The sequence below is a fragment of the Orbicella franksi genome, chromosome 10, assembly GCF_964199315.1.
Source record: "Orbicella franksi chromosome 10, jaOrbFran1.1, whole genome shotgun sequence".
Taxonomy (NCBI): Eukaryota; Metazoa; Cnidaria; class Anthozoa; order Scleractinia; family Merulinidae; genus Orbicella; species Orbicella franksi.
Window position 1 is genome coordinate 26,605,656 of NC_138154.1, and position 16,282 is coordinate 26,621,937.

General features: G+C 38.5%; 1 protein-coding gene across 1 annotated transcript; it reads right to left on the reverse strand.

The window, feature by feature from the left end:
- On the reverse strand, positions 1–13,636 carry LOC145501872 (arrestin domain-containing protein 4-like). Its single transcript, XM_081481259.1, has 6 exons — positions 13,164–13,636; positions 7,349–7,581; positions 6,371–6,575; positions 6,024–6,184; positions 4,128–4,299; positions 1–3,679 (listed from the first exon to the last, which is right to left on the reverse strand). The coding sequence occupies exons 1-6, from the start codon at positions 13,399–13,401 to the stop codon at positions 3,498–3,500; spliced, it is 1,191 nt and encodes a 396-aa protein (XP_081337385.1). The 5' UTR covers positions 13,402–13,636; the 3' UTR covers positions 1–3,497.
- Positions 13,637–16,282: the final 2,646 nt, after the last annotated feature.

Below are 16,282 nucleotides of genomic sequence, written 5' to 3' on the forward strand. Positions count from 1 at the left end.
CGCTCACGTCAAAGAGAACAACAAAAAGCAAACTTAAGGCTATAGTGATGATTTATTACCATTTCGGTGGCCTTAGGTCCCTTTTTTTCAGTCAGTTGTGGGAATTTATTATTACAGCAAATCTTTCAGTCTAGAGATGATCACATTTACCTGTCACGTGATCCGTGACGAAGAATGCCGAGATGCTGTGTTATCCACACTCTTCACGAAGATCGACGTCCAATTCTGTTTGTCACTCAAAAACAATACTTTGCTTTACTGATTAACGCACTGCACTCCGATTTCAAGCGCTAGAAATTTTACTCTCACAGTCCTCTTTACGCATGGAAAACTGTTTGCTAAACGTGACAAACTGCTGAGGGAGGTGTGGTGTGGGGCAGGGACTCGTGGTGAAGTAATTTGCGATCGACTAATTCCTCCTAGTCGTTTCACGAGGAGACCGAGTTAAGCTCTCTCAATTGTGAGCCGTTAGGCTCTTGAGAACCCTTAGCCATGATTAAAGAAGGTATTGGATATTACTCAGTATTCTTCTTTTGTTTCAGAAATTAGTCGAATCGTCTAGATCTACACCGTGCCACTCACCCTGTCTCTTAGAAGAACAAGGAACAAGTACATGTACATTGTAACTCGCGAACATCTTTCATCAAGAGTTCGTTTTTTGGACTAAAAATTCAAGGACTTTTTAACGACATTATAGAACACAATTCCAATTTTTCAAGAACCCCATCCACGAAAACAATACCATTAGAATGTGAAACTAGACGCTCGGGTTTCAGGGATACTTGTTTTAGTTCTTCCATTACGGACGTAAGCGAGGAACTAAGATCGCTTCCTTTTTGCATGAACTGAATACGGGCACGTGGTTTGCCTTATTGGCCAAACAGTCTGTTCAAAGTTTTTCAAGGACCCAAAGTACTTTTCACGAACTTTCAAGTCCTTGCATTTTGATTTTCAATTCAAGGATTTTCAAAGTGCGTGCAAACCCTGACTGGTTCCTAACACATTCAGCTCGTTTATGAATAAAACAAGAAAATCACTGATGGTAGTATCGTCAATTTTAATACCTTGTTCTCTCAATGATTAATGTACGCTATCAGCATATAACTTTAATTTTAATTTATTCCTATTTTCTATTCTGGACAGACGAGAGAGTCGCTGGTCGAAAGCTATTAGTGCCCAATGGAATTTTTCCAGATACACCATAGAAGCTGAAGGTACCAAAAGCTAAATTTCCAAGCCAGAACTTGGTAACTAACGTTCGCTGCGTTCGCTAGAGTACAGTCTTAATTTGAACTCTAGTTTTGTTTCTGTTACCGGTATATTTTAATTATCAACCACTAACTCTTGAGCCAGTAGAGAAGACAAATCAGACATTCCTGTATTTATAACAGTGTAGTAATAATTTTTAACCAAATTGAAGAAAAAGAAAACGAACATAACATTAAGCCTCAATCACCAGTAATAAACTGTCACAATTGCTTAATTCTGCGAAACTGAACTATTCTTGAACTTCGTTCAAACTGAATATTTTACTGTTGGCTCTCCTAGGCGTCAGATTAGTTGGGAAAACACGCCGAACGTCTTTACTTTTCATTCACGTGCCGTTCTGCGTGCTGCGCCGGTCCCAGCTCACCACACATCTGGAACAGGCCAATTTTCTTGCCACTTTTGGACTAACCAATACTTAATTCAGAAACAGCTCTTATACATTGTAATATTCTAGTAACTAAGCTATTTAGCATTTCTTTTTTTCTAATAAAATCATACTATAATACAGAAGCAATTTCATAAATACATGTACACTTTTCAGGCCAATGCCTAATATATTTTCTTGAATAGGAGATTTGCATGATGGCGTCATTTGATTACAACTACCAGAATCCTTCACTTTTCCTGTTTTTTATGTTAATTAAGGCAATTGTTATTTAAATCCAACTGGGAATTCAAAATTTAAATAACAAGGAACAAACGACAGGAATTCTGGTAGTTGTGGTCAACAACAACAACAACAACAACAACAAAATGTGATGAAACTTTTCAATTGTGTGCCAGCACAATTACTACCCCTTCTCAGATGAATATACTTTTGCCTTTTCATGCTACAGTCAAAACCAAATAGAAGATGGTGTTGCTATGTTTTCTTAAGAAAATAATGCGCTTTTGAGGTCTAGAAAAACTGCTGAACGCAGTCCCGTCCATTAGCAGTTTTTTCTAGACGTCATACGCGCATTATTTTCTTAGAGAACATAGAGCTTCATCTTCTATTTGGTAATCAATTCCGTGTGCCAATCGATGATTATGCCAATATATTTACGTATTGCGGGTATACTAGTCTTGGATGGTCAGAGTCCCGCAAACGCACGATCCGCTCCATTGAGACCCGAAGCCTCGAAATCATTTCCCCAAAATGCAGTTCGCAGAACTGTGATCTTCGATTTTTAACTGTTGGGAACTTTTTTTTAAAAAAAGAACGTGCTGCTTTGTATTTGATTGCCTTAATGGAACTACATGCTTTCCATTTAAAGACTATTTTCACCGATTACATCATAACGCTTTAAACACTAGAAACAATGGGAAAACTGCAAAACTACCAAAAGTCAGACTAGATTTTGCGCGCCGTAGCTTTTACTTTTTAGGTGCCTCGATTTTTAATTTATTGCCTTTAAGTTTAAGAAACATTAATTGTAGAGTTTTATTTAGGAAAGCCTTAGACGATTATTACTTGTAATTTCCATTGTATTTTTAACGGTTTTTACTATGTATCTTATTTTATATATCTTAATAATTCTTGTTTATTAGTTTTTAATTCTTAGCAGGACCCCGTTGATAACAGTACTTTGTACTGAAGGGTTATCCTGAGGAAATATTCGATTATTATTATTATTATTATTCTTATTATTTATTATTATTAAGTATTGCATACCGAGCGAATCCTTAAGGCAAAACGCAGCATCTAAAGCTGACAATATTTCTTTCATTCCCATCACCTGTCTACTTGATTATTTATTGGTATTGTTGGGAGAAATTAACGTTTGATCTCTCCACGAATGTAAGGTTAAAGGACACATGCAACGAGGTTTGAAAGATTAATGTGGTTGTAAAATAATTTGCTTTGATTCACAAAAAATGTACATCAACTACAAACAATGGTCCTCTTCCTACTAAATTTCACAATCTGACCCAACTAATGTCAAATGATTTGTCAATCACTGCTAATAATATGAAGTTTTCTCCGCTTGTTTTCTTTTAGGTAAAAATCAACATACAAGATGTATGTGCAGCGTTCATTTTCTTTGAACAAAAGCCTGGAACAATTTTGAATTTGATAACTAGTCCCTTGAAAAGTGACTACATGAAGCTCAGCTCGATATCAGAAAAACAGAAGCATCAAATTTCTAATCAGCCTAAGAGCTCTCTAAAAAGGCAGCTATGTACACAATTACTAACTCTACAAGCATATAAACCTTAGCAATAAAATAAATCACACCAGAGCTGACTTAAGGCAGAGCCACTTTACTGGTCGAGGCCTGCGGTTCTTGGCTTGTGGCAGAGGGGATCTGGTAATGATTGACAAACGGGTACATTGGAGTGAAGGTGGAGTCACCCATCATGTCACCTGAATCATTCTCGTCATGTATGGCAGCTCCTCCATAAACACACTCTGCGTATGATGGAAGAACTAAAACAACACAAATGAAAAGAGTTACCAACCACACTTCGTTAACCCAGAGCAGACCCAAAGGCTTAAAGTGAAATAAGTCAAAATAATTTTTAACATGGACTGCAAGTCCTTTTCAAGACAGCATGTGCCTGATCGTGTTCTACTAGCAAATAATTGTTAACAATAAATGATTGAGACCCTATAAGAGTTGTTGATTAAGAATACACGATGGAAGTCAGAAAACAATGACTTGCAAAGTATAGCAAATACTTTTGTCTTACATCTCAATGGCTGAAAATACACAATCTCTACTCTGACCGGCCAATTTTACACCAGATGTCCTCTAAGTTTCCTAAACCAATTACCACGAGCACAACACTAAAGCAAGCACATAATTAATTTGTGTCATAAACAACAGCTGTTAAGTTTGAAACAGAAAATTTTCACCAACAACTTTATAACTTACCCACACCAGGATGTGGCTGAATGTCGTCACTATAGGGTGGAGGGCAGAGAGGCGGGGCTGACGGCTCCACTGGTGAAGGTAGCAACAGGGGCTGATACGGTACCGAGCCAATTGTTATTGGGATTGTAAGGGTGAGGTCCTTGGAGTTCCAACCACCAATGTGAACAACAAACTGCGGTGATAAAAAATATGCTTAGTTACTTGCCCCCCTTAAGGCATCGTATTCTTTAAAAGAAATCCTGTAACAGGCTTCTCAACAATGTACTAAAAAGATCAAAGTATCCCTGTTAGTACATCTGTAAAACACAAAGAGGTCCAGAGACAACATCATTTTTCAAAGCTTTCTTCAACCTAAAAAGGGCATACATGTATTTTAACAAGTAAATGGCAAACCACTCCCAGTGAACAACTCAGTCCTAGCAGGTTATAGGGTGAAAAAAGTAAGTAAGGAAGTGGAGGGGAAAAAACCAGAAATAACAGAAAGCCAAGCAAGTTGGGTAAGTCATCTGTGAGTTCTTCCTGCCTAGATCATGCTCGCCTCTTCCACTTGCGTTCTTTTCCACCCAACATCCCACTAGGGAGTCTGTTCACAGGAAGGCAAATGATTGTTCAAAATTTAAAACGGACATGGCGAGTTCACCTAGTAAATGTTTTTGAGTTATAAAAATTAATACAGATCTATATGTCTAACATAAATAAGGGTGTTTTAACAGGTCATACTGTTGCATCATGAAGATAATCAAGTTTAATAACATTGTGTAATGAATGGGCATTCGTTTGATAAAAGCATTTCAGTATAACTAACTTACTCCGATTGCTTTAAAACGATTTGTGAGTTTACATCTCCAACATAATAAAATAATAATTAATGTATAAAAGACCCTTTTATGATTTTTGTTTAGACTCCAGTCGTTCAACTGAACAATTTCTGCATAATTACACTGCATCTGACTATAGATACAGTCGAACCTCTATTAAGTGGCCAACATTTATTTGGCGGCCAGTGGTCAAAGTCCTGGAAAAATTGTGAGCTATACATTGTAATAAAAACCTCTATTCAATGGCCACATCTATTAAGCGGCCGTGGCCAGCTTCTTGCCGTCCCAAGGGTGATTTTTTTGTTTTATACCTCTACTGAACTGCCAGGAAGATTTGAAGTTGGACGTTTTTAGCCAGATGAAGGTTAAGGAATGACAATGTGTAATACTGTAAAAACACATTTTCAGCAGTATTTATTAAAACAATCACAAAACAAAGTCAGAAGCATTTTAGTTTGTTTGTACAGCATTGACGAGCTAGTGTTGGGTTGACGGCAGACATGTTATGTCTGTACAGTCATGTAATTGTTAAGTCATGGACTGCATTATAATCATCGTTCTACTTTTTCTCCACGTGCATTTGTTTGTACATGTACTTATATAAATTTTGATAAACTGAAAACTGGACCACACCCAACATTTTTGGGTGAACCCCTATTAAACAGCCACCTCTATTGAGTGGCCAGTTGTCTCGTCCCTGAGGGAGGCTGCTTTATATAGGTTCAACTGTATAAGTCCAACAAACATGCTGCAGATGAATTCAATGCAATCACTGCCTAGACTTGTTTCTTCACTGTAGGATACAAGAACATTCACTGGATATATAATTCTTGGCAACATACACTTATTTTTGTACTGTGAAGTACAGGTATAAATGCACATATACTGACACATATACAATTTGTGCAATGTACATTTACATCACACTAGTAGTAAGCCTTACAGTACATGTATCATCCTCGCTGTTTATTGTGGTCTAAATACTGGGCGTGATTTTGTCCATGATCTGACCATTGCATGGACAAATATTGAAAACAAATAAGAATGAATCAAAGTTGTAACTATACAAGTGTAATACCTTCAATTCGTAGGATATCTTTATACAGCTACAACTTGTCATTGTTGGCGGTAGCGAGGGGATTGGAAGTGGTACCATCTCCATGTGGTGATCTCCTATTCCTTGAATCTCATCTCTTTTCACTGAAGCTACTTTTTCTACCCTACGTTTATTTCGTTTACCTGAAAAAAAAAAAAGAAAGTTTTTTTTCATGTACTTTAATTTATACTTTCAGTATACACACGTTCACTTGACTTTATGTAGATTCCGAGGTAAACTACTTTTTTCTAAAAATTTGCATGTACATATTTATTATTTCTCAAGAGCCACTGAGTATCACTTGACAGTCTTAAAAATCTTGCACTTACCACTTTTAATTGTATAGACTGAGATTTGAAAAAAAATGATCTCCACACCGCAAATCCTGCTACTTGATTGGTTATTGATAAATGCTGAGACTGCGATGTCTTCTCCTGGACAGTAACCACCCCTGTCTGTTTGAACGGTCACACTGAGTGGACCAGAGAAGCAAGCCCATCCATATTGTTCTTCTTGTTCAACTTGGCAGGGATGCTGATTGAGAATGAAAAATTGAGAAATTTTGACAATTAAATTATGTCAATATCAAACATCTAGTCTCTTAGAGGAACTCATATATTTTTTCATTGTGTAAAATAAGTTAACCTGTTTCCACTTCTTATGGTCTTCACTATTTTAAGTATTTTGCATGCAAACCTTGGAGTTCAAAAGTTAATTCAATATTTATTCCCAATTGTACAGTCATTTTTACATTCAATTGTTATTTTGTTTTCTTGGCACACCTGTAAACTATGTAGCTGGTATGTCCTGTAGACTCTGCTCATCAAGTCTATGGGACGCACCATTACCATACACGTGGCTAAATGTGTGACCAAGTAAAATAAAGAATTGGTTCATGCTTTGCGTGTGTGTATTGAGTTATGGATGTACTCTGTAAATCTGAGATAAAATAAAGTAAGTTGTGTATGTAGGTCAGTGCTTATCTCTGGTTTCTGTTGAATGAAGTGACTAGGACTATTTCTGCTCCCACCTGGATGGGATGCTAGTCCATTGCAGTGTAATAACCCTAGCATTAAATTTGCCAGGACCCATTTATACACCTGGGTGGAGAGGCACTATGACAGTAAATGTGTCGTGTCTAGAACGCGTCAAAATATCTCCAGCCACTCGGACTCGAGTCCAGACTGCTCAATGCAGAGTCAAGCGCACTAGTTAACCATGTGGCCACCGTGCCTCCCACAATAGTTAAAAACTATATTACATGAAAGTACATGTATATTTAAATAAATGCAAGCTCTTATACTCACCAATAGTCCTGGTGCTACATTTATATCCACATGTTCAATAACTGTGAAAAAAGCCTTTGTAGAAATGTCAAACCTCCAGGGACGGTCAATAAATGCCCTAAGCCAATATCGCACATGACCAAAGTTCCCTTCCACTGATGAGGGCAAATTTTCACTTGGAATGTGAAACTGAAATGGGAGAGTGTATTCATCTCCAGGTGCTAGCACTGGATTTTCACCAGCTTCATCAGGGGCTGAAAGGTGAAAGGAACATTGTAAAAATACTCTAGCCATACATTAATATTAGAAGACAGTGACTAACTTCTTATTAACTGAGTGAGAGTGAGGTCTTCATGGGAAAATCTCGAACCAAGACCTTGCCGTATTGACCAAGCAATAGTGAGGTCAATACAGCAAGGCTGAGGTTTGAGATTTTCCTGTAAAAACCAAATGTTCAAGGTTAATAAGTTGTTCATTATATGGCTTTTTGCTTTGGTTTTGCAGGCCCATAATCAGCCTGTGGGCATTACGGAAGAATAATTACGGAAGAATAATGCCCTAAATCAGCCAATCAAAGCATGCATTATATTGGCTACAAACCCAGGCAACATAATACCTACATTTATTATATGGCTGTGTCTCACAAGGACTGGGAACTACCGAATTCACAAATTTGATTGGCTGAAATCGATATTGACCGCGGTCTAGATTTTCCCATCTAGACTGGCATCTAGACCAGTTTCATTTTGTGTTGAAAAAGTAGCAAACTCAAATACAAAAATGTTCACCGTTTTCTTTTATTTTCTTCTCAATCATTTATGGAAGTGCCAAAAAGCCTGATGACAAAAAAAAATGTAAAGGGGACGAGCAAATTTCGGCAGGTTTAAGTTAAGCTCATCTCCGTTTGCAAGCAAAATGTCAGCAAACCAGTTACATTAAACGAATTAAAGTTTTCTTCTTTGCCATATAATAAACATCTTATTAACCGAGCTAAGTCGGTCTGTATGGGAGAATCTTGACCTTGGTCGTGTGTACAGACCTCACTGCGTTCGGTCTGTACTCACGACCTCCGTCAAGATTCTCCCATACAGACCTCCTGCTCGGTTAATAAGAGCTAAATGATAATAACAATAACAATAACGATAACAATTATTATAATAATATTAATAATAATAATATTATCTCAAAGCCAGATAAAGAGGCAAGCGTGAAAGAAGTGTTCAAGGACACGGCTGTCAATGTGACGGTAGAGGGACAAAAACATCTGGGTGCGGTGATAGGTTCACGGGAATATCTAGAGGAATACGTTAGCGAGAAGGTGACCAACTGGGTCAGCGAGATTACCAAGCTGGCAGAGTTTGCTCTTTCTCAGCCTCAAGCGTGTTATGCTGCTTACACCTTTGGCCTCAAGCACCGATGGACCTATTTTTTGAGAACTTTGCCTGATATTCAAGAATTATTGGAGCCTTTGGAGAATGCCATATCTAAGGTGCTCATCCCTGCAATTACGGAGCATAGGTGCACTCGGCTGGACAGGGACATTCTAGCACTGCCAGTCCGTCTAGGGGGGCTTGGCATGACAAATCCGTGTCTTGACGCAAATCTTGAGCAATCCTCCTCTGTCAAAGTTACCATCCCGCTGGTCCAACAGATCGTGGCTCAATCCCATCAGATGCCGGATGATTCTTTGGTCAAGCCACTACAACAGGCAATGAGGAGTGAGAGAGCAACGGTGCTCCAAGACAGGGCAGAGCATATCAGAGGGGTAGCCCCACAGAAAGTCCAACGGGCACTTGACCTTACTGCGGAAAAAGGGTCATCTGTTTGGCTGACGGTACTCCCCCTTCGCGAAATGGGTTTCAATCTAAATAAGAGAGAGTTCCGCGATGCAATCAAACTGCGCTACGATTGGCCAGTCAATGATATCCCCTCCACCTGTGTATGCGGTGATGCTTTTACAGTGGACCACGCAATGATATGCAAGAGAGGTGGGTTCGTTACCCAACGTCACAATGAGCTGAGGGACTTAGAAGCCGAACTCCTGAATATGGTTTGTACCGATGTTGAGATTGAGCCTGTCCTGCAAGACATCTCGGGTGAACAGCTGGGAAGAGGTTCTAATCGAGCTCCAGATGCGAGATTAGATATTCATGTGCGCGGGTTCTGGGAGAACCAACGATCAGCATTCTTTGACGTGAGGGTTTGTCACCCTAATGCTGATTCGTATAGGGACCTAGAGCTCCAACAGATATACCGCAATCATGAGAACGAGAAGAAGCGTCTTTACGTGAGGAGGGTTTTGGATATCGAACAAGGAACTTTTACACCCCTTATTTTCACGTCAACAGGCGGCATGGGAAACGAGTGCCTGCAATACCATTCCAGACTGGTGCAGCTGATCTCCATCAAGAAAGGAGAACATTATGCTAAAACAATCTCCTGGATAAGAGCAAGGACATCCTTCGCTTTACTAAGATCCGCACTAATCTGCCTAAGAGGTTCAAGAGCTAGAAGGAAAGCCTTTTGTGACTTTAAGAACATTGATATTGACGTTGAAACCCAGGAGGGAACCATAATGTAAACACTGTTGAAATAGGTTTTAATAGTTTATTTCTTTTATTTACTTTTACCTTGTAATATACCGATATTGACGTTCAAACCCAGGAGGGAGCCATTATGTAAACACTGTTGAAATAGGTTTTAATAGTTTATTTCTTTTATTTACTTTTACCTTGTATATACCTTATTTATAAGAAAAAAAAAAAGTAGTAGTAGTAGTAGTAGTAGTAGTAGTAGCATTAGTTGTAGTAACCATGATATCATGACATATATGATATGACGATGATGATAATAAATTATTATTATTATTATTATTTTGCTTTTATTATTACTATTATAATTACCGAAAACTTAAGGAACAACAGAATTTCTGAATTTTTTACCAGATACATGTAAGATTCAAGTTTGTATGGAAAAGTGCTCAATAAAGTTTGCTTTTTAAAAAAAAAAAAAATATTAATAATAATAATAATAATTAACATTAAGATTTATTTATGATTACAAGATAACTACAGTATTTTACGAAGAATTCTAGAATAATTCTAATGCTACTTTCCTCCAAATAATTTGATGATGAATAATGCCTAGTGATTCCCTTTCTCAACAAACAGTACATGTAGTTTGACATTAAGTAGTATAACGTCACACCTTGTGCACAGAATGAACTATCATAATTTTGAAACTTGCAACTTTGTATATGTGCTTGATAGCTGATTTAACAATTCTGAGGTTTTAGATTGTGTTATACTGACAATGTCCTCTGAATGCAATCCACTCAATGTTCTCTGAAATTGAATTATCCAGCAACATTTTTGTAAAACGTTCCTTGGAAACTCCTCAGCCAATCAGATACAAGTATTTGCACTACTAAACAAGTAGAATTAAACACTAGCAAACCGACAAAATTATTCTATTACATATGGTCATGTACGCACATAAGAGAAGGGATGCAGAGCTCTCAAGTCTCATGCATTGAGCGAGACTCACGCAAACCAATTCAATCCTACACTCTCACCATGAAACTATTATTTCTCACGCATTAAAGGTTCCTTGCTGCTTTAGTCAAGTACCTAAATATTAATATTAACTATCTTTTTGGACATGAATTGTTCTGGGGGGGGGGGGGGCATGCCCCCAGACCCCCTAGGAAGGTAACCCCAGCTATGTCACAACCCACGGGCCTTTACATTGTCTCATTCTTTGGCAACAAATCAACTTGAGAGGTCTGGGGATGTCACTAGGATTTGAAACAGGCAGATATTTAATATTTATTTGCTGTAGGTGGGTACTAGTCAAGAAGAGGGTTTCAGAATCAATACAATTTCAACATTTCGCAGACATCAACAATTTCCCAGTGTTCAGGAAGCATGGAATTTGAACCACAGGAGGCCCAGACGTTGAATACGATTAATACATGACATTATGCTGTTGGCGATTGCGTTACAATTGTAGCTCTCTATAAGACAATGTATGAGAATGCTTCGAAAATTACTCTAAATGCTACGTGTAGAAAATAATTTAAATAAAATGGCTTACCTTATGTTTGCATTGTGTTATTTTGATGTCTTTGGGTTCCTGGAGGTGGTTTAGAGTCATTTAGGCAAGTTTTACTTTCTAGCTGTTTGCTTCCCCTAAAAAGAAATGAAAGGTGGGCGACCCACTGGCCCAACGGCCCGCTCTCAAAGCTCCGTAAATTCCACAAAAATGGTCTAATCTCGTCAAAATTGCCTCATGGCAGCCGGCAATAACTCTTCTTCCCATTCACTTTCTCCCAAGGTTCCAAAGTTTATCTTAACTGCCCAAGAATGGCTGGTTTTCCAGCTCTTGCTTTCCATTTCTGCTCCCTTTCGATCCATAACTGATTATCTTGGGAACAGGATTTGAATTTCTAGCTTAACGACCTCGCCATCATGACAAACTCGCCTCCAACCGTTGAGAGGCACAGGGTATTGGTCAGTTACTCGTTGCCATCTGCCGCTGCAGTTAACAGTACTTTTAGGCACTAAATTCAGCCGAACATTGTTTGCTCCTTGTATTATTGCAGTTAACAGTGCTTTTAGGCGCTAATGTCAGTTATACACTGCGGCACGGTACAATTTGCATGATCAAAAAATGCCCCGTCCCTCTCAATGGTTGGAGGCGAGTTTGTCATGATGGTGAGGTCGTTAAGCTAGAAATTCAAATCCTGCAGCCAAGATATATGAGTTATTGACCAAGTGTGAGGTCAAGATGGCTGGACATTGGCCAAGTTCTTTTTTTGCGAATTTATGGACCAAGACGGAGTCGAGGTCCATAAACTTGCAAGAAAAGAATGAGGCCAATATCCAGCCATCTTGACCGAACAAGCTTGGTCAATAAAGGATTTATTATATGGCTTTCGGGGAAATTTTTCTTGCGGGACACGGCGGGTAGACCCGTGCAGGCAAGATAGCTCCATCTTGCTCGCTCGGGTAGCCAATCACAGCGCAGGATTTGATTCATCTTGCCTGATCGCGGAGCTTGCCATATAAAAAAATCGGTTATGGATCAAAAGTGATCAGAAATGGAAAGCAAGAGCTGAAAAACCAGCCATTCTCGGGTGGTTAAGATAAACTTTGGAACCTTGGGAGAAAGCGAATGGGAAGAAGAGTTATCGACGGCTGCCATGAGGCAATTTTGACGAGATTAGACCATTTTTGTGGAATTTACAGAGCTTTGAGTGCAGGCCGTCGAGCCAGTGGGTCGCCTGCCTTTCATTTCTCTTTAGGAGAAGCAAAACGCCAGAAAGTAAAACTCACCTAAGTGGCTCTAAACCACCTCCAGGAACCCAGAGACATCAAAATAACGCAATGCAAACATAAGGTAAGCCATTTTATTCAAATTATTTTCTACACCTAGCATTTAGAGTAATTTTCGAAGCATTCTCATACATTGTCTTATAGACGGCTAAAATTGTAACGCAATCGCCAACAGCATAATGGTACGTATTAATCGTATTCAACGTCTGGGCCGACTGTGTTTGAACATGCACATTTTTTGTAAATTCCACCAAATCTTCAGATTTTCGATAGGAAAAAGGTAGCTTTGGGTGAAATTGCCTTCTGCCCACGAGTCCTGCTGATCAAAGTTATTAGCACCCTTTTATTTCGCTATCAGTCATTGCTGATTCATGTAGTCAATTTTAATATTTACATAATAAGCTCCATGGTTTAATGGACATTCACCTTCAAAAAGCAATATTGCCGAAACTTTCATCATAGCCAATATCATAATTTCATAGTATCATAATTTCACTAACCTTTTCCAAATAACGTTGCTACGAGATCAATGTACACTTCACTGTTTGCAGGTCGCTTTCTCCGCTGGTCTCCTCCTGACAAGAAGACATTGGCTTCTCCATGAAACTCCACTCGAATGCCACGAAGTTTTAACTCCTTATTAACCATGACTCTAACAATACCCTTGATAATTTCACCGGGGAAGAACGTTGTCTTGTCATCCTGAAATTCCACTCGGAAATATACCACTTTTCCCATTAGAAAATGCGCTGTTACCTACTCGCCATGTTCTCACGACAATTTCATAACAGCAAATGCCGGAAGAAGGAAGAAGATTCCAGATCGTGCCCAGACTGCCCCGAGTCCTAACGTCTGGTCACATCTGTCTCCCCAAGCAAGAAGCAAGCCCTCGCTGTTTGGCTATGTCTTTTTAAAGTTTATAAAAACATGTTTCGACAGTACCTTCTCTTATCGTCAGTTACGTCAAATTTGAATAATGTTTTGAATAAAACAGTGCCAACGTCAATCAAATTTATGCCTAGAGCTTTGTATGGCCATTTTTGTGGTCCTCGGAGCTGAGGGGCACCATTATGGCCACCGTAAGATGAAACGTTATTTCTCTAGGGCTCCGATATCTTGAATTTTTTTTAATGCTTTTAATAGCTTACAAACATCACTTACAATACATGATAAAACTTACGTTATAATACACGATTCAAGGTTACCTTTGCTCATTTGCATTACATTAAAATCTAACATGTATGCGAGGCAATTTCGGGCTTAGCCCGAAATTGCCTCGCATCCACGTTGGATACATTGTAATGCAAATGAGAAGAATTAACCGTGAAAAGGGTTATAACTTACTTACAGAAAAAGAAACAACAACAACAACTCGCAACAAATTACTAAGAGACACGCCTTAATTGGTGAGAAAGAATTTCAACCTCTGTTGTACGGTGACCCACAACTGTCACATCAAAAACAAATTGCTCACATCAAAAACAAATTGCTCACATCAAATTCAAATTGCTCACATCAAAAACAAATTGCTCACATCAAAAACAAATTGCTCACATCAAATTCAAATTGCTCACATCAAAAACAAATTGCTCACATCAAATTCAAATTCCTCACATCAAAAGCAAATTGCTAATCGCTCACATCAAAATCAAAAACAAAAACAAAATCATTACTCACTGGTCAGCGGCTACGTTAAAAAGACTATCCCCAGTTTTCACTCGATTTTTCACTTCACCGCCATTTTTTCGTTCGAGTCCCGTTGTTTTGAGTTTTGTAGCTATTTGACAGCTATTTACCAGGCAAAATTTAATTGAAAGGGTTTTTTGTTTTCTTTCTTTTGTAATATAAATATTGCTATAATGTTATCAAGGAGGATCCCCCTTTTCCCATCAGAGTATGACAACCAGGCCATTTGATACTTTGTCACTGATATATTTTTAGCCTTGTGAATTGTCAACAGACTCTTTATCTGTTCATCTGAAGCAAATGTACCAGGTTTTTTCATACTCTCTTAGTTATTCATCATTAAATTGTCTTTCAGTTTGAATATACTTGTCCTTATTCACTTTCAGTATCTGGTATCTAGCGGTTTATTCTGTTTGATATAAAGGTAGTTTAATACAAATGAAATGGCCAAACGCCTATATAACTAGATAAACAACCAGGGCCATCAAGCTCCAGCTGTATTCTCGTTCTAACTTCTGTTTCATAAAAATCGGTACCCCTGCGTTGCACACCGAGTGATTTGTATCACTCACCATGAAACTTAGACAGGAACACAATGATAACATCGTATTCGTATCCTTGACTGAAATAGTATCTTAGCACAAGCTCCTCCTTTGCCGCAAAAGGAGCAGTAATTGTAATCAAGTAACAGTTTCTTTACAAATTCCACAGGTATAAAGAGCCCGCTAGCGTGAAGTTCTTGCTCACTTTCGTTACCCGCCATATTGAATTGCACTTGCACACAATCAAGCATGCTCAACCGCTGACCTATCTGTAGTGGAATTTAGTGTTCGGTTGGAATTTGATGTGAGCAATTTGAATTTGATGTGAGCAATTTGCTTTTGATGTGAGCAATTTGAATTTGATGTGAGGAATTTGCTTTTGATGTGAGCGATTTGAATTTGATGTGAGCAATTTGTTTTTGATGTGAGCAATTTGTTTTTGATGTGAGCAATTTGTTTTTGATGTGAACAATTTGTTTTTGATGTGAGCAATTTGTTTTTGATGTCAGCAATTTATTTTTGATGTGACAGTTGTGGGCCACCGTACTGTTGAAATTCCCTTTCGCCATTCAACGCGGCAGCAATATATTTTTATATCTCGATTTTATCCTATCAGCCCGGATAGATGATATTCAATTCTGTTTCTCCTAAGCTTGATACTATCGCCCGGCCGGGATTTCGAGCATGTTAACAAAGAAATCAATCCAGTCACTCCACTCTCCAGTCATTCTTCGCAGATAAGTGTCCCATGCTCCAAGATTGATAAATTCGAGGCTGAAAATTGGTCCTTTACGGGATGGCTGGAATACTTCGGAGATAATTTACAAGGTCAGAGCGCAATTTTGTGGCAGCTGGTGATATCCAATGCAAGTCCTGCATTTTCCACTTTTATTATCAAGAGAAAATGAGGTCCCCTCATTTTCTCTTGTTATTATCCATGCCAACTTTGGTTAGGGCTTTCGGCAACTTTTTGGCAACTTCTTGTATTTCGAGCAACTTTTTTCGTTTCGAGCAACTTTTTGCATTCTGAACAATCTCTAGTTTTCTATCATTTCTGAGAAATCAGAGCAGCTTTTAGCGCTTAGACTGGCCTTGCTTCCATATTTCACAATGTTTTAGTAGACAATTTATTAATTTCCTGTGAAAAGGAAGCGAAATTCGCCCGCCCCCTGGAGCAGATCATCAGTGCAAAGGCCGGGCCGTTAGGTCACCGGTTTTTTTTTTTTTTTTTTTTTTTTAAATTCAAAATGGCGACGAAGATTCACACTAGACTGACTCGAGTGCTTCAGGTGAAGAAATTTTTACAAGATTAATATAAATATTGGTGCGCAGTCTTTACTCATACATTTGTTTTGGATTTAACTGAGGACAAATTAAAGTTATTTAGCAAC

Bases quoted from the DNA above. Each gene is read 5' to 3' on its own strand.
- LOC145501872 (XM_081481259.1), bottom strand. From the start codon at position 13,401: ATGGGAAAAGTGGTATATTTCCGAGTGGAATTTCAGGATGACAAGACA. The intron at 6,576-7,348 runs GTGAGTATAAGA...ATTCTCAATCAG, and splicing joins ATGTAGCACCAGGACTATTG to CATCCCTGCCAAGTTGAACA. The intron at 6,185-6,370 runs GTAAGTGCAAGA...TTTTTTTTTCAG, and splicing joins AGTCTATACAATTAAAAGTG to GTAAACGAAATAAACGTAGG.